The sequence below is a fragment of the Penaeus japonicus genome, unplaced genomic scaffold (genome assembly GCF_977035675.1).
Source record: "Penaeus japonicus unplaced genomic scaffold, GWHDUDI00000001_assembly GWHDUDI00000014, whole genome shotgun sequence".
NCBI classification, from domain to species: Eukaryota; Metazoa; Arthropoda; class Malacostraca; order Decapoda; family Penaeidae; genus Penaeus; species Penaeus japonicus.
Window position 1 is genome coordinate 33,673,891 of NW_028234416.1, and position 25,000 is coordinate 33,698,890.

Below are 25,000 nucleotides of genomic sequence, written 5' to 3' on the forward strand. Positions count from 1 at the left end.
TCCCATGGGCACCAGGACCTCCTCGCTCCAAGTCGATGGGTCCGAATGGGCTCTGAAAGGAGGAATGTCCCTTTAGTTAGTTCATACTGAGGATAGGATTCATTTGGATGTGTATTTATCCAGATATATACTTGAATACACCCAGAAATGTACTTTATACACCCCAGTTATTTAACACAACCAGAAATATACTTGAATACATCCAGAAATGTACTTTATACACCCCAGTTATTTAACTCAACCAGAAATATACTTGAATACATCCATAAATGTACTTTATACACCCCAATTATTTAACACAACCAGAAATATACTTGAATACATCCATAAATGTACTTTATACACCCCAGTTATTTAACTCAACCAGAAATACACTTTACACATCCAAAAGTACCCTAAACAAACACCCAAAAACATACACACCAATAATCACAAACACCACCCAACAAAACAACCATCCAACCCAATCATCACCCCCCCCCCCAAAAAAAAAAAAAAAAAAAAAAAAAAAAAAAAAAAAAAAAAAAAAAAAACACCAGGATTGAACAAACATCTAAAATACCAAGAAGAACCAAGAGGAGACACATACCCCGTATCGTTGGTGAACCTCACAAGGAGTTCCCCAGGCAGACCCTTGTACACAGGGGGCGTGTCGAAGGAGATCTGGGCGGTCCTCGCGTCCAGGGACTGAATGACAGGCTCGGCGATGCTGTTTTCTGGAAGGATGAAAGCCGAAGCGCGGTCCTTAATTAAGCGTCCCTTTGCTAATTACGGTTGAACTTATGAATCTAAGGTCATGGGAAAGCATCTAAGGAATCATTGTCAATTGATGAATGCGATTGATTGTAATTACTTTTATATATATATTTATTATTATTATTATTTTTTAATTAAGTGATTATAAGTATTTGTTAAAACAAAAAGGGTAATAAGGGATTTAAGTGATTAGGGTAGAAAATGAAGTAAGGAATAGAAGCGAGCTAGTATTATTCATATAGATGATTTACTTTAAATTATTTACTTCAAAGTCTGTATCTTTAAATGTACTTAATGACAAGGTTCGTTTATGTCTCTGAGGATAATAAAGATAATAACTTTAAAGAATGACATTATTAACTACCATAGTATTACATTAGTAGGAAAAAAAATCAGCTAGTAAACAAAATCAAGGTTTACAAAATTACATCAAAAGATTAGTGCAGAGATAGAAAAAAAGAATAAAGACAAAAATTAAAAGAAGGTTATTAACACGACGACAAAATAAAGAGTCAATCTAACAAGCCTTGAGTTAATAACGAAACACGAACAGGGACAGAGGGCGAGGGAGGGAGGGAGGGAGAGGAAGAAGGAAGAAGGAAGAAGGAGAGGGAGGGGGAGGATGAGAGGGGGAGAGGAGGGGAGAGGGAGTGGGGTGAGTACGAACACACACACGCACGCACGCACCTGCACCAAAGTGAGGGGGTGAGGGGGGTCCGATGGGGACAAAGCCGGAGGTGGGGGGACCGTTCAGGATTGAGATCGGCGGGAGGGGAAACACGGCCGACACACCTACAAACACACACCACGTGCGGGTTATTTGGGGGGGGTGGTTGTGAGGTGGGCTTGAGAGGGGTAGGGGGTGTGGGGGGTGTGGCGGTAGGGGTGGGGTAGGGAGGGAGGGATGGGAATGAGAGGGTGGGGGAGGGGTGTGGCGGTAGGGGTGGGGTAGGGAGGGAGGGATGGGAATGAGAGGGTGGGGGAGGGGTGTGGTGGTAGGGGTGGGGTAGGGAGGGAGGGATGGGAAGCGGGTGGATGGAGGGAGAGAGGGTGTAGGGAGAGGGGGTTTTGGTGGGGTGAAGGGGTAATCGGTGGGGAGGGGGGTGAGAAGGGGAGGGGAAGAGGGAGACATGAGGATCAGGAGCTTGGGGAGAGGGAAGAGGGAAGGGTGGGAGTGGGGAGTAGGGCAAGGAAAAGGGGAGGATAAATGGAAGCAGGTTGAGGGGAGAGGAAGAGGGGAACGAGGGACGAGGGGGGAGGGGGCAAGGGAACGAGGGACGAGGGGGAGAGGGAGAGGGACGAGGGGCGAGGGACGAGGGGAGGGAGAGGGACGAGGGGGAGGGGCAGGGGAACGAGGGACGAGGGGACAAGGGAACATCAAGGGACGAGGGACGAGAGGGACAAGGGAGGTAGGTCAACTCCGCCAATTGCAAAATGTGTTAGTTTTCGTGAGGCAAGTTGACACCATGTTGCACTCGTGTGTTGGCCGGTGCCAGGAAAGAAATCAAAGCTCAAATTTGAGCTCGGTGGAATAACAAAGGGCCGTAGCGAAATGCATTTGGGTAACCGTCATTCAAAAGAAATAAAGTAATTCTCATAGATTGATTCTTATGTCACGTTTCTGCAATCTTTGTAAACATCAAAACTAAAAACAACAACTCTGTCTTGCAATCATGAAAGATAAACAAAAGCTCCAAAAAACACAAAAAAGAGAATTCCATAGATGACATGAAAGATATAAAGATGCACAAAACAGAAATCACTAAAGAATTTAACGTTTGAGAGGAATTTATGCATGAACAAGTAACGACTGAAACACGAGAGTACACGAGTGCAAACAGAAATGTCAATTGCCTCACTTAACTCACTGCATTACACATTTCCTGCAGGAGGCACAGAGGAATTATAAACATTGCAACATAATCGATCAAGAAAATGTTTATAGTTAGTATTGTTAGCTTTGTATTGTTAATAATGTATAGCATATGCTGTAAAAAAAGAGAGAAAAATGCATTTGCATGCACAAATAGCCCTTCATAAAATATATACACCTTCACATTTATATATACATATTTGCATATATACATATACATACATACATACATACATATATATATATATATATATATATATATATATATATATATATATATATATATATATATATACATATACATATACATACACACACACACACATACACACACAGATGTGTATGTGTATGTGTGTGTACGTATGCATTTATCTCCATGCATAAATATATACATACATAAAATAAATTAGTGCAAGCAACCTTTGGAGATGCAACACTTGGGGTGGTCGCATTACAGTACTTCATTAGCGATGCCTTTTATCCTATGTATCATTTTGGATCAAGCTCAACTTCAACTTCAAAGCAAAAGCAATATGACACATATTCATCAACCCATCAATCTTTCCAGCAAATAACATACCATCACTGCATAAGTAATTAATCCACTTGCGAATGATCAGCAAAAGTGATTAAGCTTTGGGTCCTGTTTCAACTATGTATAAAAGCAGAGACTCGCTGGCAATCGTGTATTAAAAAAAGATCACAAAGGCAATTAAGGACTATTCAAAATATTGTTACCACCCCAACAGAAGTTATATTTCGAAACATCAAGGCGAGGACACTCAATCCGCAAATTAATAAGTGCACACTACAGAATCTGGCATCAGCCCAACTCGACGAAGTGAAGTGAAGTAAGTAAGGCAAAATAAAAAATGGCCATCGTATTCAGTGCTGACGTAAATCAAAAGCCAGATGTATGGCAAAAGTGAAGTAAGTAAGGCAAAATAAAAAGTGGCCATCGTATTCATCAGTGCTGACGTAAATCAAAAAGCCAGATATATATATGGCAAAGTATAGTGAGTATAGTAAAAGTAGAACAGAGAAGCACTGTGCAACGTAAAAGGTGGTTGTGGGTGGGGGTGGGGGGTGAAACATGATCATAGCCACTGCTCGTGAATAGGAACTAGTGATGTGGCAAGTGTGGTTCTGTGGTTCTGTGGTAGAGGTAGTTGACTATATGTACCGTCTTACCAACCTTGGGAAGACCCTGCATACTGCGTTGTCTCAACCACCTCCGTTGTGGCCAAAAACTCAAAGTCTGTAATACAACCACACTATATATGTACATTCCTGAGTACATATAACCATTGCATCCTCCGAGTACAGTTACAATACAAAATGAATAAATGGATAAATAAATAGATAAATAAAAAAAAGATAATTAGATTCACAGATACATATGAATTTTAGGAAACTACAAAATACCAAGAGGATATATAGAGGGAGAGAGAGAGAGAGAGAGACAGAAGAAAAGAGTATAAGAGTAAGAATCAGAATAATTCGAAATCAAAACGTCGAAATCAAATATAAATAAAGGAAAATAGTGGACCCATGCATGAGAGAATTCACAGATTACCAACACCAAAATATCTAAGGGAAGAGAGAGAGGGAGAGAGAGAGAGAGAGAAAGAGGGGGGGGGAGATACATGCAATGGTTAAAGTTCAGAGGTACCCGAACAAAAATCCAAATTCATGGCTATGGTCCCTTTTACATTGATGTTAATGACTTTAGGTTATTTGAAATCCCTCGATGACCAAGAACAATAATTCTCCACAAACAGCATGCCTTTTGTACATTGAATAAATACAAAGGTGAAACTCTATAAACTTTATAGAGTGCAACATATATATATATATATATATATATATATATATATATATATATATATATATTATATAAATATATATATATATATATATATATATATATATATATATATATATATATATATATATATATATATATATATATATATATATATATATATATATATATATAATACAACTGACTGATATAATAAGGCATAAAAATGGCAAATCTGCATTTAAATGTGCATTTGAAAATGAATACCTTGCACTATTACAACAGAATGGCCTTATATCTTTAAATCTGAATGCCAATAATAAAACAGCTGGATAGCATATCTTGAAATAATAAACAAACCATAAACTCTCTCTCAAAAAAAACAAAAAAAAAATCGAACCAATAAAAAAAAAACATAAAAGACAATCATCAACAGAAAAAAACAAAAGAGCATCATAATCACCTGCAACCGAGTGAGCTGCACACTGCCACGACCTGCAACACGTCTCTCCAGGGAGGGTAATCAGCACAGCCTTCTCCGGCGGGCATTCCAACTCGGGGGGAGGGGTATCAGGCACCGGGGCACACAGGTCATTGCAGGTCACGTTGCCATAGTTGCAAGTACACATCTGGGAGCAGCCGGTGATTTCCCGAGGAATAGTGTCATAGTTGTTGTACTTGTGTCCCATGTAATCGCAGGCAGCGCTCGAGACGCACTTAAGGGGCTGGCAGCAGCTGGTAGGGAGAGGACATCGTAAGTGGGGTGTTTTTAAGTTGTATTCGAAAGAGTTAGGTGATTAATTTCTTTGTTTGTTGATTGTTGTCTCTTTTTCGAACAAAGAGAAACTGCAAATCTATTCATTTCACGGCAATAACTTAAGCCCTTTGATTCCCAGTAAATAAAAAAACATCCTCCGTTTCTCAGTTAAACTCACAGCAATGCCTTCAACACAGGCTCTCATCTCCATAAGAATCCCAATCCCAATTTAAAAAAAAGTCCCCGACCCTATTAAAAAAACAACAACAACAACTCCCAAACACTCACTTAGGCGGCGTGGGCACGTAATCAGGGTCGGTGTCCCAATCGAGGCAGTTGGGGTCAATGAGGTCGAGCCCGAAGGACACAGGACACTCAATGTCGGCGCAGTATACCTCCAAGTCGTCCGAACACATGCAAGACTGTCTGCATCCCTGGTAGAAGTTCTCTCCTCGCTTGTAGTACTGGCCTTCGTACTCGCACATGTTGCTCACGTCGATGTCCACACCTGTGTTCGTTTCAGACAAGAGAGAGGAGAGCGTGTGTTTTAATAAAGAAGTTATAGGAGAGCGTGTGTTTTAACAAATTATAGGAGAGCGTGTGTTTTAAAGAAGTTATAGGAGAGCGTGTGTTTTAATAAAGAAGTTATAGGAGAGCGTGTGTTTTAATAAAGAAGTTATAGGAGAGCGTGTGTTTTAATAAAGAAGTTATAGGAGAGCGTGTGTTTTAATAAAGAAGTTATAGGAGAGCGTGTGTTTTAATAAAGAAGTTATAGGAGAGCGTGTGTTTTAATAAAGAAGTTATAGGAGAGCGTGTGTTTTAATAAAGAAGTTATAGGAGAGCGTGTGTTTTAAGAAGTTATAGGAGAGTGTGTGTTTTAATAAAGAAGTTATAGGAGAGCGTGTGTTTTAATAAAGAAGTTATAGGAGAGCGTGTGTTTTAATAAAGAAGTTATAGGAGAGCGTGTGTTTTAATAAAGAAGTTATAGGAGAGTGTGTGTTTTAATAAAGAAGTTATAGGAGAGCGTGTGTTTTAATAAAGAAGTTATAGGAGAGCGTGTGTTTTAATAAAGAAGTTATAGGAGAGCGTGTGTTTTAATAAAGAAGTTATAGGAGAGCGTGTGTTTTAATAAAGAAGTTATAGGAGAGCGTGTGTTTTAATAAAGAAGTTATAGGAGAGCGTGTGTTTTAAGAAGTTATAGGAGAGCGTGTGTTTTAATAAAGAAGTTATAGGAGAGCGTGTGTTTTAATAAAGAAGTTATAGGAGAGCGTGTGTTTTAATAAAGAAGTTATAGGAGAGCGTGTGTTTTAATAAAGAAGTTATAGGAGAGCGTGTGTTTTAATAAAGAAGTTATAGGAGAGCGTGTGTTTTAATAAAGAAGTTATAGGAGAGCGTGTGTTTTAATAAAGAAGTTATAGGAGAGCGTGTGTTTTAAGAAGTTATAGGAGAGTGTGTGTTTTAATAAAGAAGTTATAGGAGAGCGTGTGTTTTAATAAAGAAGTTATAGGAGAGCGTGTGTTTTAATAAAGAAGTTATAGGAGAGCGTGTGTTTTAATAAAGAATTCGGATGAGTGTGTTTTAATAAAGAAGTTATAGGAGAGCGTGTGTTTTAATAAAGAAGTTATAGGAGAGCGTGTGTTTTAATAAAGAAGTTATAGGAGAGCGTGTGTTTTAATAAAGAAGTTATAGGAGAGCGTGTGTTTTAATAAAGAAGTTATAGGAGAGCGTGTGTTTTAAAGAAGTTATAGGAGAGCGTGTGTTTTAATAAAGAAGTTATAGGAGAGCGTGTGTTTTAAGAAGTTATAGGAGAGCGTGTGTTTTAATAAAGAAGTTATAGGAGAGCGTGTGTTTTAATAAAGAAGTTATAGGAGAGCGTGTGTTTTAATAAAGAAGTTATAGGAGAGCGTGTGTTTTAATAAAGAAGTTATAGGAGAGCGTGTGTTTTAAGAAGTTATAGGATTGCGTGTGTTTTAATAAAGAAGTTATAGGAGAGCGTGTGTTTTAATAAAGAAGTTATAGGAGAGCGTGTGTTTTAATAAAGAAGTTATAGGAGAGCGTGTGTTTTAAGAAGTTATAGGAGAACGTGTGTTTTAATAAAGAAGTTATAGGAGAGCGTGTGTTTTAAAGAAGTTATAGGAGAGCGTGTGTTTTAATAAAGAAGTTATAGGAGAGCGTGTGTTTTAAGAAGTTATAGGAGAGCGTGTGTTTTAATAAAGAAGTTATAGGAGAGCGTGTGTTTTAAGAAGTTATAGGAGAGCGTGTGTTTTAATAAAGAAGTTATAGGAGAGCGTGTGTTTTAATAAAGAAGTTATAGGAGAGCGTGTGTTTTAAAGAAGTTATAGGAGAGCGTGTGTTTTAATAAAGAAGTTATAGGAGAGCGTGTGTTTTAAGAAGTTATAGGAGAGCGTGTGTTTTAATAAAGAAGTTATAGGAGAGCGTGTGTTTTAAAGAAGTTATAGGAGAGCGTGTGTTTTAATAAAGAAGTTATAGGAGAGCGTGTGTTTTAAGAAGTTATAGGAGAGCGTGTGTTTTAATAAAGAAGTTATAGGAGAGTGTGTGTTTTAAGAAGTTATAGGAGAGCGTGTGTTTTAAGAAGTTATAGGAGAGCGTGTGTTTTAAGAAGTTATAGGAGAGCGTGTGTTTTAATAAAGAAGTTATAGGAGAGCGTGTGTTTTAATAAAGAAGTTATAGGAGAGCGTGTGTTCTAACAAGTTATAGGAGAGTGTGTGTTTTAAGAAGTTATAGGAGAGCGTGTGTTTTAAGAAGTTATAGGAGAGCGTGTGTTTTAAGAAGTTATAGGAGAGCGTGTGTTTTAAGAAGTTATAGGAGAGCGTGTGTTTTAAGAAGTTATATGAGAGCGTGTGTTTTAAGAAGTTATAGGAGAGCGTGTGTTTTAAGAAGTTATAGGAGAGCGTGTGTTTTAAGAAGTTATAGGAGAGCGTGTGTTTTAAGAAGTTATATGAGAGCGTGTGTTTTAAGAAGTTATAGGAGAGCGTGTGTTTTAATAAAGAAGTTATAGGAGAGCGTGTGTTTTAACAAGTTATAGGAGAGTGTGTGTTTTAATAAAGAAGTTATAGGAGAGCGTGTGTTTTAAGAAGTTATAGGAGAGCGTGTGTTTTAATAAAGAAGTTATAGGAGAGCGTGTGTTTTAACAAGTTATAGGAGAGTGTGTGTTTTAATAAAGAAGTTATAGGAGAGCGTGTGTTTTAATAAAGAAGTTATAGGAGAGCGTGTGTTTTAAGAAGTTATAGGAGAGCGTGTGTTTTAATAAAGAAGTTATCGATTCGAGGTGATGGTGGGCTTTTTGGAAACGGTGTTCAGTGGGAAAAAAATGTGTGCTTGATTCGGGAAAATTCGTTATCATTGTTATGAAAAATATCAATAGATAAGCACTCGAACAGTATGTTATGAAGCTAATCTATAAAAGTAATAATATTGTATATGGAACACACATTTGACATTCAAGCGACGAAGCATTACAGAAGTATTAGCAGATAATAAAAAAAAGGAAAATATTATGGCTATCTTGAGAGTTGCGTAATTCAGACTAATTGGTTAAAACGCATCTTGAATCTAGTAGACTTGCATTATTTATGGGTAGAGAACACGAAGCAATATATTCAGAACTCCACCATTTTAATGATAAAGCAGATTTTCATTCCTTTAAATTCTGTGCTTTACCATTGTCATGCAGGGAATTTAATTAGGTCATGTAAGCTGTGGGGTGCAATCAGTCAAAGCTCAAATTACCATCTATTTCTGAAGTTATAGTTAAAAAAAAGCGTCTGCATGAGTTACCATCTATCCACTGTTTATCATACTTAAAAATACTTCAACTGTAAACCTTCTTGTGCATATAAAAAAACAAACAAACAGACTAGGTAGCCACACTTGAAGATAGACCAGCAGCACACTCGTCTATAATCCAAGCTCTGAATCACTCCCACTGGTAAAGCTCTGCCAAAAGCATTCATGTTTTTTTACATATTTTTTTGTGTTTTAGGACCATTCCAGTCTTCAGAATCGTGTGTTGTACATTGCTGCATCCCATCTTGTTCAGGCAGTATATGATGTGTTTCCGTATCCAGTCTTTATATATTGTTGTTCAATTGTATTGTAAAGATTCCGTCCTTAGACTCCTCTTCAGCGTAGGTTAGTTTCCTGAACCACTGAAAGAAAACTCTGTAATCTAAACTCAATATATGTCATCTACAGTACACCACTGCTCGCACAGACTATATCCGTTGCCACCAAAAAAAAAAAAAAAGAGAACGACTGCTGCCAAAGCTCCAACCAAAGCTCTAAGATATGTTTCCCAACCGTTTCCTACAACATCCGAGTACCTTCAGTGTGGGTGTTGGTTTCTCCTGAAGGAGGGGGGATCTCCCAAAGGATTTCTGGACCATGGGCAGAGTGGGGATTCTCTCTTGCATGGAGGTGTTCCACTGGACCGTGAGGATCTATATTTTCCGAATGGGATTCAAAGGCGTCTTCGTTGGCATGAGGAGAAGGACCGTCGTGTTCGTTCGGTAGGAAAAACTCGTCCCCTTCGCTGGTGTGGAAATCGGGGTTGGCCAAGAGGACCTTCCCGTCGCTGCTGTTGCTCGTGCTGCTCTCGACGCTGACCGAGATGTTGTGTGGGTCTATGATCACGTGGTTTTCGAAGCCTTGTTTGAATTCCTTCCGCTCGTTTGGCAGGTGGGAAATGTCCTTGCTCGTCTTGGGAAGGTAGGAATTTTCCTCGTTTCCGCGGGCTGGGTAGGTATTCTCTTGGTCTGGTTGAGGCAAATGGGCATTTTCCTCATCTGTTAGGGGGGTTTCAGCATTTTCCTCATTTAGTTGAGGTAGGTAAGCATTCTCTTCATTGGGTTGAGGCAAGTAAGCATTCTCCTCATTAGTCTGAGGCAAGTGAGAATTTTCCTCATTAGGCTGAGGCAAGTGAGAATTCTCCTCATCAGGTTGAGGCAAGTAAGCATTCTCCTCATTTGGCTCAGAGAGGTGAGAAGCTTCCTCATTGTTAATATGGAGATTAACAAATGGATTAGTACCATTGGTTGTAACATCCAAATGAGATTTCTCCTCATCAAAGTGCAGATGAGAGTTTTCCTCATTAATATGGACGTGAGAATCCTGTTCACTTGTGTGTGGAGAAAATATATCCTCCTCAAAAGTAAGCATGTGAGGATTCACTTCATCCGTCCGAGTTACATTAGAAATTTCTTCATTTGTATGAGTAGTAAGTGAGTCTGGAGGAGTAATGCCCTCATTAATAAAGAAGTGGGAGTTTTCTTCGCTGGGAGGGTGGGCATTTTCACTCATATTGAACAGATGAGAATTTTCCTCATTGAATAATGGATTCACAATGTCTTCACCTGCAAATGGTGCATGGGAATTCTCACTCGCATTAAAAAGATGGAAATTTTCCTCGTTATGGAACATGTCTCCATTTTCCTCGTGGTTGAACATGTCTCCATTTTCCTCGTGGTTGAACAGATTCAAAGTTTCATCAGGACTAACTGGATTCAGACCTTCATTTCCAGTGAAATTTTCAGAAATTTCCCCTTGTCTCTCAGCCAACTGAGCATTTCCTTCTTCTGTCTGTAGATGTACTAGAGCCTCTGTGCCATTCGTCTGATGATTATTCTCTGCATTGAATCCAACAAGATCAAAATTCTCTTCACCTGCATTAGTTTCGAAGTTCGTTCTCTCACCACCCTCTTGTTTGAAAAGGGAATCAACATCTTCGCCATCCATATTGGCAGAATGGGATTCGACGTGTATGCTTGTCGAGTGAGATACTGCCTCGTTCTCATCTGGAAGAATTGGATATTCAATATGTTCACTTGGCAAAAGAGGGTTTCCTTCGGTGTCATGAACCTGGTGACTGCTACTGTGGGTGACACTCACAGTTTGTGTGACGTTACTTGTGAATTCTGGAGATAACATGTGTTCTCCCACAGGCAAATGAGCCGAAGCATTGGAACTGCTTTCACTAACAAGAGACGGTTGGGAAGCGTTGAAGAAATGCAACCCAAAGTGCATGTCTGATGCTTCATTCAGCTGAGGGTTGACATCGAGGGTAAAATTCTCACTGCCTACGGGGACGTCGGGGGTGACCAAATTCCCATGCTCTGTCGTTAGCGAGGGGTCCTCCCACTGGGTCGTATGTTGAAGGTCTACAGGCTGTGCTTGGACCCCCTCCAGTGCCGCCTGGTCCTCGTGGGGAACAAGGGAATTCAAGGCAAGGTGGTGGTGGTGCGAGTTATCTGTCTGCTCGAACGGATGTTCTTGCTTGATGGTCAGAGACTCCTCCAGGATAGGATGAGGATCGGGCTGAGGGTGGTCGTTCTCTTCCGACATTGGGATGAGAGGGAAACCTTCTCCCGACAGGTGAATGCTGGCAGGGTCATCCATCCCTGTTTGGTTAAGCTCGGTTAATATGTTATTCATAATGTACAGTAAGTAAGACTGACTTTCTCATGGACACGTTCCTGGAAAGGGGTGAAAATGCATAGCTGGAAGGTGCAACACCTCTCAGATTAGGTCAACAGGTTACCAACATCTGCGTTACCCTTGTCCACTGTTGGCACTGTGACCATCTGATCCAAGGTCTTCAACAAACTAAGTAACACTATAGCATCTACTCATACAATAAAACATACAAAGGAATTGTACATCTAAATACATACTTTTTTCATAATTTGTAATAGGTTTCATATGCAAGTATCGCACACACACATACACACACACTCACTCACTCACTCACTCTCTCTCTCTCTCTCTCTTTCTTTAGCGTACGTATTCATTCACCATAGCTCACAATCTTCAGTTACACAAGCTTACATGGAAACATGCATTTGATGCACATGCAAATGAAAAAGTCTTCTTACACTCCATTAATCTTTTTTCATGCTTCGATAGACTGGTTTTGAGATAGAAAACACACTTCTCATGCATTACAATCTAGTATAAACGAATGTCATGCACGTATGAGGTCATAACTCAAGAGAAGCGAGGCGTCCACTTACCCGAGTCAGCAGGGCCGTCCAGCAGGCGCACCTTGGCCGTAGAGCTGACGGAGTCGAAGAAGGCGACGCGGACCTGGTAGGCTGTAGAGGGCTGAAGCTCCCCGACGGTGACGTACATGTCGTTGGAGTTCTGCAGCCGGATGTTGTCGGAGGAGATGTTCTTCTTGGACCACGTGAGGGAGTCCGGGCTGTAGAGGACTATCAGGAAGGGGTTCCTGGACCAAGCCTCGAGCATGGCGTCGGACACGGCCAGGTGGATCTCGATGGCGGTGGCGTTGACGGCCATCACCTCCAGGATGTCCAGGTCGTAGTTGCCTCCGTCGTCAGCCCTGCTCTTCTTCTCCAGGACGTTGAGATCGGGGTGGGCGTGGATTTCGATCATGTCATGCTGGTGGACGTGTTCTTCGTCGTCGCCGCCGTGGGAGTGGGTGTGGTTGGTGCCGTCTTCGTGAGTGTGCCAGACGCCCTCCTCATTGTGGGTGTGTGCCATGTCGCCATGTGGGTGGCTGTGGTTGGTACCGTCCTCGTGGACATGCCAATCGCGTGCTTCGTGAGTGTGTGCCATACTGCCATCTTCCTGACTGTGCCATACAATTTCGCCATCTGGGGTGTGGCTATGTGCCTTGTCGCCATGCGGATGACTGTGGTTTGTGCCATCATCATGGACATGCCATATATCTTCTCCCTCGTGAGTGTGCCATACAATTTCGCCATCTGGGGAGTGGCTATGTGGCTTATCGCCATGCGGATGACTGTGGTTGGTGCCATCATCATGGACATGCCATACATCTTCTCCTTCATGAGTGTGTTCCATGTTGCCATGTGCATGACTGTGGTTGGTGCCATCCTCATGAACATGCCAATCACCGTCTTCTTGATGAGTATGCTCCATGTTGCCATGTGGGTGACTGTGGTTGGTGCCGTCTTCATGGACATGCCATTCGTTTTCTCCATGTGTATGTGTCATGCTGCCATGTGCATGACCCACTCCCTCTTCCTCTTCGTGCCATATGATTCCCCCATCAGAGGTATGACTATGTGGCCTGTCGCCAAGAGGGTGACTGTGGTTGGTGCCATCATCATGGACATGCCATACATCATCCCCATCATGAGTATGCTCCATGTTGCCATGCGGGTGACTGTGATTGGTGCCGTCTTCATGGACGTGCCAATCGTTTGCTTCGTGGGTATGTGTCGCGCTACCATGTGCATGACTGTGGTTTGTTCCATCTTCGTGCACATGCCAGTCATTTTCTCCATCGTGGGTGTGTTCCATGTTGCCATGTGGGTGACTATGATTTGTCCCATCTTCATGAACGTGCCAATCGCCTCCGTGGGAGTGTGCCATACCGTCATGCGCATGGGTATGATTCGTACCATCCTCATGAACGTGCCACCCGCTTCCTCCATCAGGTGTGTGGCTGTGTTCCATATTTCCATGCGCATGACTGTGGTTTGTACCATCTGCATGAACGTGCATTTCCATTCCTTCTTCGTGTGTGTGGTTATGCTCCTCTCCCATGTGGTCATGCGCATGGCTATGACTTGTTCCGTCCTCATGAGTGTGGAAATGTGCGTGTTCTGTGTCGTTATCATGCGTGTGGTTATGAGCCTCGTCCATGGCGTGGTCATGAGAATGAGAATGAGAAGTTCCGTCCTCATGCACGTGGATGTGATTATGGTCGTTGGCGTCCTTCTCCATGGCAGTCATGTTCTTCATCATCATTTCCATCTCCATCTCTGTCACATTCTTCTCCATCATGTCCTTCTCCATGTCCATAATGTTCTTCATCATCATTTCCTTCTCCGTTTCTGACATGGTCTTGTTCATCATATTCCTCTCGGCTTCTGTCATGTTGACCAGCATTTCCCTCTCGACGGTGGTCATGTTGTTGATCATGATCTCCTTGTCTACTTCGGTCATGTTCTTCATCATCTCTTTCATCATCATCACCTTCTCAATGGATGTCATGTTCTCCATCAGCATTTTTCGTTCTTCATCTGAAAGGGATACAAATTTTTGTTTATCTATTTTCTTTAAAAAGATGTACATATAATTAAGTCAAGTCTGGAGTTGAGTTTCTCCGAAGAGCATAGAGAAAAAGGAAAATTAAATCGAGAGTTAGGTTCCCTCCCAAGAAAGAAAAGGAAATAGAGAGTATATATTCATAAAGTAAAAGATATCTTCATACGGGTGAAAAAGCTATCCCATGCCACATCTACAGAATCGAATCTTCCCACCCAATCCCCTTAAAAAAATAAAAAATACAACCCTTACAAAGAAAAAACAAAACAAAAAAACAGATCAAACTAAACTCAAGACACAAAAAAAGATCTCATGAAATACGAGAACCACAACTCACAACCTTTCAAAAGATCTCATGAAATACGAGAACCACAACTCACAACCTTTCAAAAGATCTCATGAAATACGAGAACCACAACTCACGACCTTCCTTCCGTACCTGTGAGATTAGCCTTCATCACATCCGGGGTCTCCTCATCACACACGGTGATAGAGCAGCAGGGGTCTAGAGGGTCTGGCAAAGTCTCACACCTCTTAGGGGTCTCGGACACGACCTTGAGTGGTGGGCATCTGGAAATGGTTGAATAATGGTTTAGATTATAATGGTAATAGATGGATTAATAGATAAAATGATAGACTAATGGTATCGGTATCTCTTTTTGAGCTGGTTGAGGGATTGGGATTGTTGTCCGACTGTGTTAATCAATGGTCGAGGGAGAGAATGGGGTGAGTGGTTGTGTTCGCACGTGAATGGTAGATGAAGTAATATAAGCGGTGATGTTTCTTTATATCAATGGTCTAGTGAAAGTCTTTTTTTCATTGTTGTTCTTTAGATTTAATGACATACATGATATAACTACAACCTGAGGTTTGCACACTCACCTCGGCACGCAAGAAATATCTCCAAAGCCCATGCAGGTACACTGGGTCTCACAGCCGTTATAGAACCTCTCGTTCATGGCGTAGGTGATGTTGCCTTCGGTGCAGCCATTGGACGGCAAGGAAGGGGCACGAGCAGCGTCAGTCGCCGCCTCGGAAGTGGAATTGCAGACGCGCAACTTGCAGCAAGAGTCCTTAGGGTCGGGAAGGTATTCACAGCCGGGTTCCGTTTCTGATCCATCCTCATGAGGGAACTCACATCGTGGCTGTTGTGGGAGAAAAGGGAGGAAGTATTTGAGTCAGGCTGTATTTTCAGGAATATATTTTCTTTCAAGTGCAAGAGGAGAGGAGTGAAAGAGAAGTATAGGAAAGAGATGGAGAGACGGGAGGGAAGGAGGGAGACAGACAAAGGAGACAGAGACAAAGCCAGAACCAAAGAAAAAACAATCTCATTAATATAACAAGCTTAAAATCAGACAAAAAAAAAAAAAAAAAAAAAAAAAAAAAAAAAAAAAAAAAAACACACACACAAAAAAGCAACATTTCAAACTCTAACCTCGCACTCGATTTCAGTGTTGTTGTTGCAGGAGCAGCGGTAGTCACACTCGTCGTAAAAGACATCACCTGGTCTGTAGGTTGTATTCTTGAAGGTGCAGCTGCCTTCCTTGCGATTCGAGTCTGTTCAGCAAGGGAGAGGTAACGCGTTTGAGAGGAACTTTAGTTAGCTTGGAGTATTGATCATTTTTACGCTTTCGGGTGAATTACTGTATTTTTTCATAAGGAATATCAGATCGTATTAAATAATATACCGTTTGATATATGATTCCGGGCGTAGGGAGAAATTTAGGAAGGAAACGAATATAGTATTAATATCCTACTTCATGCAAATATCCTCGATCGATCTATCTCAACGTGAATAAAAAAAAATAAAAAATAAAGTTTCCTGGTTCCTCAAGCTATCCACACACGACCCACATCCCGAATCGCATCCCTACGATAAAATCCTACACCTTACCCAGGACACATCCAATATCCAGATCCGAGGCATCCCCTACGTAGCCCGGGAGACAACGACAGAAGCCGAAGGAGAGATTGCTGCCCCCTGATGCTGGGTTATCTGAGGTCATGGAGTCGGCTTCGCACTCGGCATTGGGCCCGCAGACCATGTTCGTGCACGGTTCATATGCTGAAGGAAGAAAATAATGTGTCAAGGAAGGTTGGAGATTCTTGTGTGGTCGAATAGCTTTACGAAATAAACAAAAGACAAACACGGCAAATGAAAAACAACAACAGGAAATAAAAGGCCGTGACGTTTCGATCCCATCATAGGGTCCTCATCAGGCGGAGAGACTTTTATTTGTCTTTGTCTTTTATTTGCATTTGTCTTTTATTTTACATTAACAAAAGTTATCGGGGAACTTAATCTTATATTCAATCATCCATCCATCCATCCACTTTCACGCTCAAGTTTCAGAAAAAAGAAAGAGAAAATGACGCGTTCTTACGGAGGTCAGTAAGAGCAACGTTGGAGGTGTTCGTGGCACAGCGGACGATGACGCAACAACTGTCCCGCTCAGCTGGTTGTTCTCGGCACAGGGCATCTCCGCTGAACTTCCCTTTCCTGTAAGTATTTATTCATTATTTTTACTTTGTTTTGTTACATCAAGATCCTTAAAAACTGAATTACGCAGCTGGATCTTCACCTAAGCATATAAATCTACTTCTGTAACACAATTTTATGAAATAAACTTATGAAATAATTATTATCATCATTATTATTATTATTATTATCATTATTATTATCATCATTATTATTACTGTTATTAGCCTTATTATCATCATTACTACTATCATTATCATTATCATCATCACTATGAATCATTGCTATTATCATCACCATAACTGTCATTATTACTATCATCATCATCATCATTATAACACAATAATTATCCTTTCTGTTTTTTTATCCACAGACAGAAAATACATACTTGAAGTACGGCAAACTGCAGCGCGGGAAGCACTTGACATCGCCAGAAGCGTGGCAAGTGCACCGTTCCTCGCAACCGATGAAGAATTCTCCCAAAGGATGAGACGAGTTGCCGTAGACGCAACCAACTGGAATTATATAAACCAAAGCGTGAGATTCACATAACCGAGACGTCGTCAAGAAAGGGGGTATTCGAAGCACCATTTTTTTTTTGCCACGGGTAACTGCACGATAATCATCTTTAAAACTGCACGATAATCATCTTTAAAACTGCACGATAATCATCTTCAAGACTGCACGATAATCATCTTTAAGACTGCACGATAATCATCTTTAAGATTGCACGATAATCATCTTTAAGATTGCACGATAATCATCTCTAATCAAGACTGAATCCTTAAACAAAAACAAAAACAACAACAAAAATCCTCACCTTCAGTCCTGACAGTAAGGGTCTCGGTGGTGTCAGCAAGGCGTCCATTTTCAACCTCATCGTAAATGGAGACGCGCACCTGTGGAGAAATGGCATGGCATTAGACTTGTCAAAGGTCGAATACAAAACAGCGGACCCTGCCAGCACCAGGTGGACATTGCACAATCTCGCGGCTTAGAAGGAAGAATTATTATGCCATTGAGACAACATTAGCGTAAGAAAGGCTACCTCGATATATTTCAATGGTATTCTAATCGTCTAATCGCGCCAGAAAGGAAAATAAAGAATCAGCAACGCTCAAGAAACCCAGGGATCTTAATGAACTCATATTTTAAGAAACCCACGGATATCAGGTACGGCATAAACCTTAAGAAACCCACAGATCTTGAAAGAAACTCACAGACCTTAAAACCAACCCACATACCTTAAATATCAACCCACAACCCTCAAAAATCAAACCCAAAGACCTCAAAAGGAACACCCACCTGGTACAGAGTATTGGGCTTGAGTTCCTCGATGGTGACGGACGTAAGACTCGGTGGAGTGTCTCCCACGGGGACGATCTTCTTCACCCACGGCTGTTCCTCGCTCGCCGCCCCTTCGGCTTCGCGATACTCGGCAACGTAACCTTCTTCTACTGCCCTGGCCCTGAGGGGAGGAGGGTGGGAGAGAGAGAGGGGAGGGTTAGATAGATGATGATGATGAGGGGGGGTTATATTGATTTTGTTTTGTTTGTTTATTCTTGAAAAAATAAAAATAATAATAAGTATCGTGGTATTTATTGTGCTATGTATGAAAGAGGGAGAAAGGAAGGGAATAGGGAGAGGAAGAGGGAGAAGAGAGGAGGAGAGGGGGGAGGGAGGAGGAAAAGGGGGAGGGAGGAGGAGAGAGGAGAGGGAGGAGGAAAGGGAAGGAGAGGGGGAATGGAAGAGGACAGGGGGGAAGGGGAGGGGGAATGGAAGAGGGGGAAGGGAGGAGGAGAAGGGGAAAGGAGAAGGGGGAATGAAAGAGAGAGAGGGAGACACAGATAGAGAATACGAAAGACGAGACAAAAGATAGAGATACAGAGACAGAGAGAGAAAAATAAGCACTAAAAGATAAGCACTAAGAAATACCGAGATAGACAGAGACAAAAAAACATATAGAAACTAAGAAAGACAGACGCACAGATACAGAAAGATAAACCACACAAAAAAAGACACAGAGAAGGTATAAACACACAAAACAAGAATAAAAAAGATAAAACAATCAATCAAACAAACAAACGAATAACAATAATAATACTTAAAAAATAAAACAATAAATAAACAAAAATAACAATAAATAGTAATAATAATACATAAACAAAAGAAAAGATAAACATCCGTACCTGAAATCATCCCAAGCTAAGGTCACGGAGCTATGGGTCTTAGAGGTGACCAGCAACTTCGGCATTCCGGCTTCCTTCTGGCTTACAGGCGAGGTCAACACAACGGCGGCCTCATCTGGGAAAGGTCACGTGTATGGTCAGGTCGAGGGTTGGGTGTATGGTCACTTTCATGGCGTATTGTATGGTCACTTTAATTGTATGTTGCATGTTACTTTAATTGTATGTTGCATGGTTACTCTCGTTGTGTATTGCATGGTTACTTTTATTGCGTATTGCATGGTCATTTTTACTACGTATTGCATGATCACATTAATTGAGTATTGCATGGTCACTTTCATTACGTACTGTATGGTTACTTGTATTGCGTATTGCATTTAACTACATGACAAATTTGTTACATATTGCATTTACTTACAATGGAGGGGAGGGGGGATATGAAGAAAGTCTATCTATTGAGCAAAGTTTCAATAGATACAAAGAAATATGTAAACAAACTATCCATCTAATATGCTCATCTATCTGTTTATCTATTTATCTATCTATATCTACACTATCTATCCATCTACCAAGCCTCCCTGCCTATACGATCTACCTAAGCTAGTCAACTGTCTATCTATTTTTTTTTCTATCTATCGACTCCGTAGCGCCGAATCAACACCGAGTCAACACCGCATGGCATCTCGCCGCTTTGTGTGGTGGTGATGGTAATTGTGGTGTTGGCATTAGGTGGTGGTAATGGTGGTAGTGATAGTGGTGGTGGTAGTGGTAATCGTGGTGTTACGGTGGTGATGATGTGATGATTATGGTGTTGCAGTGTTGAGAGGTGGTGTTAGGTGGTGTTGAGCCTAGTAGCGGTGATGATAAACCCCGGTGTCGAAGTGAGGCGCGGGATAGTGGTGACGACAGTGGTGTAGTATCGAGACGAGGCGCTCGATTGTGGTGGGAAACGTAAGAGATGGTGTTGATAGTGTTGGCGGTGTTGAGGTGCGGCGCGGGCGTGAGGTGGGTGGGCGGGGGAACTCAAGGACGCGCCGAGAGTACTGGTGGTGGTGATGACCCACGCACATGCCTGCCTTACCCGGCAACGTGTGTGTGTGTGTGTGTGTGTGTGTGTGTGTGTGTGTGTGTGTGTGTGTGTGTGTGTGTGTGTGTGTGTGTGTGTGTGTGTGTGTGTGTACATGCGTGCGTGCGTGTGTACTCCTCTTCTTCCTTTTCATCTCTTCTGCTTCTTCTTCCTCCTCCTCATTCTTTTCTTTCATCTTCCCCTTTGTCTTCCTTTCCGCCTACTTACACTTCCCTCTTCCTCTCCCCCCCCTCCCCTCATCCCCCCCCCACCCCCCAACCGCCTCTCGCCGTCTATCCCTCTTCCCCTTTCGTTCCCACAACCTTGATCCTTGACCCTCCGCCAGGGTGTCTCACCCACCTCCTTCTCTTCTCCTTCTGTCCTCTCTTTGATCTTCTGTTTCTCTGCTTCCTCCTTCCTCTTTCTTCTTTAATTCCTTCCTTTTTTTCCTGATCCCCCCCCCCCCGCTTCCCTTTCTTATCCTTACGACTTGTCTTATTTTTATAAAAAAAAAAATTCTCTCCTTCTTATCTCCCTTTTTCTTTCGTCTCTCTTTCTGTTCATTCTTTCTATGCTGCGATTTCTATTCTTTTTTTCCTTGCTATCTCTCTTTTTTCCTTCGTCTTTCTTTCTGTCCACTCTTTTTTATCCTACGTTGTTCTTTTCTTTCTTTCGTCTCTGTTCCTCCCTTTTCTTCCTTACTTCCTTTTATTCCTCTCTGTTTCCTACGTGTGTATGTGTGTGCGTGTGTGTGTGTGTGTGTGTGTGTGTGTGTGTGTGTGTGTGTGTGTGTGTGTGTGTGTGTGTGTGTGTGTGTGTGTGTGTGTGTGTGTGTGTGTGTGTGTGTGTGTGTGTGTGTGTGTGTGTGTGTGTGTGTATGCGTGCGTCAGTATGAGTAAGAGTGAGAGTTAGTATGAGTGTGAGTGAGATCGAGAACGAGAGTGAGAGTAAAAATGAATATGAGTGTATGTGTGTGAGTTTGAGCGAGAGTGTGAGTGTGTTAACGAACCTCCTTCATTTCTTAAAAAAAAAAAAATCTCCTAAAAAACAACCACGTGGGTTCCAGATCTATTTTTAGAAGACGTTTTACAAAGGCGCCTCCACCTTCCACCTTCCACCTTCTCCCTCCTCCTACCCTTCACTTTATTCAAATCTCTTCTTCATTTTCCCTTCTTCTTTTTCATCTTTTCTTCTCTCACATACCTGTATTTATTCTTTTTATATATTTTTTATATTCTTTTTTTTTCTGTCATATACCTATTACTCTCTAACTTCTTTCAAGTTTGACTTCCTTAGTGATCGACTTCATAATATTATTATCATCATTACCGTCATTATAATATCATTATCATCATCGTCATTATAACACTCCTGTCATTATCATTTCATTATCGTCATGACAATATTATCATCATTACCTATATCTTTCTAATCATCTCCATAATAACATTCTGAATCTATAATAATCATAATAACATCAATCCTCCTCCTCTCTTCCTCCTCCTCTTCCCTCCTCTCCTCCTCCTCCTCCCCCCTTCCCCTTCCCCTTCCTCCTCCTCCCCCCCTCCTCCTCCAATCATCCCCCTCCCCCTCCCCCTCCCCCATTCCTCCTCCTCCTCCATTCCTCCCCATCCGCCTCCTCCATTCCCCTTCCCCCTCCTCCATTCCTCCTCCCCCTCCCCCCCCTCCTCCATTCCTCCTCCCCCTCCTCCCCACCTCCTCCCCCTCTCCTTCCCCCTCCCCTCCCCTTCCCTCCACCTCCTCCTCCCCCTCCCCCACCTCCTCCTTTTCCACCTCCTCCAATCATCCCCCATCCCCCTCGTCCTCGGCTTCCTTCCTCCCTCCTCCTCCTCCTCCTTCCTCTCTCCGGCAGGACACTCACCCGCTCCTTTGCAGGCGTATTTGACGCAGCACTCGGGGTCCTCGGGGTCGGCCTCCTCGGGGCACGACGGGTCCTGTGGGGGAAAGGGGGGGAAGAGGGGGGGCGGGTTAGAGTATTTTTGGTTGTGATGAGAAGGGTGGTGGTGATGGTGAGTGGGGATGATGATTGTGGTGATGGTGGGGGTGAGTGGGGATGGGGGTGGTGATGAGTGGGGGTGATGATTGTGGTGAGTGGGGGTGAGTGGGGGTGGTGGTGATGGTGAGTGGGGGTGATGATTGTGATGAGGAGGGTGGTGGTGGTGGTGAGTGGGGGTTGTGATGAGGAGGGTGGTGATGGTGGTGGTTGTGGTGAGTGGGGGTGATGGTGATGAGTGGGGGGTGATGACTGTGGTGAGTGGGGATGATGGTGGTGAGTGGGGGTGGTGGTGATGGTGATGATGGGTGGTGGTGAGGGGGGGTGGTGGTGATGGTGATGATGGGTGGTGATGAGTTGGGGTGATGGTCGTTGTGGTGGTTGTGATGAGGAGGGTGGTGATGGTGAGTGGGGGTGGTGGTGATGAGGAGGGTGATGGTGGTGAGTGGGGGTGGAGGTGAGTGGGGGTGATGGTGGTGGGTGGTGATGGTGATGATTGTGGTGAGTGGGGGTGATGGTGGTGAGTGGGGGTGATTATTGTGGTGAGTGGAGGTGATGGTGGTGAGTGGATTGATGATTATGGTGAGCGGGGGTGATGGTGGTGAGTGGGGGTTGTGATGGGGAAGGTAATGGTTATGGTAGTGGTGATATCACGATGATTACCATGGTGATGACGGTGGTGGCACTGCTCATTATTACGGTAGTGGTATTCATAATGTTGGTGATGACGATTATACTGACAGCAGTGTGGTGATGATTGTGGCGAGGATTGCGTGGTGGTGATGTGGAGATAATCAACTTGAAAATGATGGTGATGACACCAGCATGACACGGACCGTCCGTCCCTCGGCACAAGGCAACACATCACTCACCCTTGTACCTTTCGAGTGTTACGTGATGTCAGCCTCGAACCATCTTCATGTCACAGGCTATTGCACACGGAAAGGAGACTCACTCTTCTTCCCCTCTTCCTGCTCCTCCTCCTCCTTCTCCTCTACCTGTTTCTCCTCTTTCTCCTCTTCCTGCTCCTCCTCCTCCCTCTCCTCTTCCTGCTCCTCCTCCTCCTTCTCCTCTTCCTGTTCCTCCTCCTCCTTCTCCTCTTCCTGCTCCTCCTCCTCCTTTTCCTCTTCCTGCTCCTCCTCCTCCTTCTCCTCTTCCTGTTCCTCCTCCTCCTTTTCCTCTTTCTTTTCCTCTTCCTGCTCCTCCTCCTCCTTCTCCTCTTCCTGTTCCTCCTCCTCCTTTTCCTCTTCCTTTTCCTCTTCCTGCTCCTCCTCCTCCTTCTCCTCTTCCTGTTCCTCCTCCTCCTTTTCCTCTTCCTGCTCCTCCTCCTTCTTCTCCTCTTCCTGCTACTCCTCCTCATTCTCCTCTTCCTGCTCCTCCTCCTCCTTCTCTTTTCCTGCTACTCCTCCTCATTCTCCTCTTCTTGCTACTCCTCCTCCTTCTCCTCTTCCTGCTCCTCCACCTCCTTCTCCTCTTCCTCCTACTCTCCCTCTCTCTCTCTCTTTTTCTTCTTGTTTACTTATTATTATAATCGTAATTATCATCCTTCTCCCTTTTTCTCCTCCTCCTCCTCCTCCTCCTTCTTCTCGTTTTTCCCCTCCTTCACCTTCTTTTTCCTTTTTTTTTCTTCTCCTTCTTCTTCTTCTTACTCTCATTTATTATCATTCTCCTGATTTTCTTTTGTTTTGCTGGAGGAAGTTGAGTTTCCTGTCGTGACTCTCCGAGCTTATAACTGCGCACGACGAAGTGAGGAAGGGCTCAGGCGAGGGACTGAGAGGAAGACTTGGAGGGAAATAAGTGAGGAGGAGGAGGAGGAGGAGGAGGAGGATAGGGGAAGAGGAGGAGGAGGAGGAGGAGGAGGAGGATAGGAGAAGAGGAGGAGGATGGGGGAGGAGGAGGATAGGGGAAGAGGAGGAGGATGGGGGAGGAGGAGGAGGTGTAAAGGTGAAAGAGGGGGAGGACGGAAGAGCAGGATGGATGAGGATGAGGATGAGGATGATGAGGAGGAGGAGGTGGAGGATAGGGGAAGAGGAGGAAGAGGAGGAGGAGGAGGAGGAGGAGGAGGAGGTGGAGGAGGAGGTAGAGGAGGTGTAAAAGTGAAGGAGGAATGGGAGGAGGAAGGGGAGGGGGAGAAGAAGGAAGAGGAGAAGGAGGAGGAAGAGGAATTGGTAGTGATGGTGGAGGAGGAGGAGAAAGAGGGGGAGGAGGGGGGAGTGGTCGTGGGGGAAGGGGATTAAGAGGAGGAAAAGGAGGAAGTAGTGGAGATAGCGGTGAAGGAGGAGGCGGAGGTGGAGGAGGAAAAGGAGGAGGAAGAAGAAGGAAAGGAGGAAGAGGAGGAGGTGTAAAGATGAAGGAGTAGGAAGAGGAGGTGGAGAATAAAGAAGGTAGAGGTAGAGAAGGAGAAAAAGAAGGGTAAGGGGAAGATGAAGGAAAAGGAAGAGGAAGAGGAAGAGGAGGAGAAGGTGGAAGAAGAAACGGAGGAATATGAGAAGGAGGAGGAAGAGAGTAGAGAAGAAAGAACAAAGTGTGTGTAAAGAAGAAGAGAGGAGATGGCAAATAAAAATAAAAATAAAAAAACAAAACGAAAGAAAAACAAGAAGGAAGAGGAAGAGAAAGATAATAAAAAAAAGAATAAAGATAAGGGTCACGGAAAAGAGGGAAGTGAAACAGGACGTGATAATAGGGGGCGGGGGAGGGGAGTACACTGAAATTAGGGGCGTCTTATCTAGTTCCCTCACTATCATACCTTCCTTTGGGTACAAGAGTGATGATGATGGTGATGACGATGGTGATGGTGATGGTGATGATGAGGGGGGTGATGGTGGTTGTGGAGGTGGATATAGTGATAGTATGGATGATGACGAGGTGGTGATAATGATGATGATGGTAATACTGGTGGTGATGATGATGATGATGATGATGATAACGATGATGACGATGATGACAATGATAATGATGACGACAATGGTACTAGAAATAATGCTGGTGATGACAATGCTACTGCAGAGATC

The 25,000-nt window shown here is 43.0% G+C and overlaps 1 protein-coding gene across 1 annotated transcript in view; it reads right to left on the bottom strand.

Moving 5' to 3' along the window:
- Positions 1–25,000, bottom strand: part of LOC122261629 (stranded at second) — a 113,648-nt gene that overhangs the window by 5,776 nt on the left and 82,872 nt on the right. Inside the window, exons 8-25 of the mRNA XM_086543738.1 lie at positions 21,858–21,930; positions 18,913–19,027; positions 18,029–18,191; positions 17,544–17,622; positions 17,112–17,238; positions 16,629–16,744; positions 16,139–16,309; positions 15,680–15,801; positions 15,127–15,389; positions 14,684–14,814; positions 12,219–14,219; positions 9,534–11,606; positions 5,479–5,698; positions 4,897–5,168; positions 3,825–3,887; positions 1,444–1,548; positions 590–716; positions 1–52 (exon numbers count right to left, since the gene is read on the bottom strand). The exon at positions 1–52 is cut by the window's left edge and continues 142 nt beyond it. Coding sequence (XP_086399864.1) covers positions 1–52; positions 590–716; positions 1,444–1,548; positions 3,825–3,887; positions 4,897–5,168; positions 5,479–5,698; positions 9,534–11,606; positions 12,219–14,219; positions 14,684–14,814; positions 15,127–15,389; positions 15,680–15,801; positions 16,139–16,309; positions 16,629–16,744; positions 17,112–17,238; positions 17,544–17,622; positions 18,029–18,191; positions 18,913–19,027; positions 21,858–21,930 — 6,273 coding nt within the window. The remainder of the gene's footprint in view (positions 53–589; positions 717–1,443; positions 1,549–3,824; positions 3,888–4,896; positions 5,169–5,478; positions 5,699–9,533; positions 11,607–12,218; positions 14,220–14,683; positions 14,815–15,126; positions 15,390–15,679; positions 15,802–16,138; positions 16,310–16,628; positions 16,745–17,111; positions 17,239–17,543; positions 17,623–18,028; positions 18,192–18,912; positions 19,028–21,857; positions 21,931–25,000) is intronic.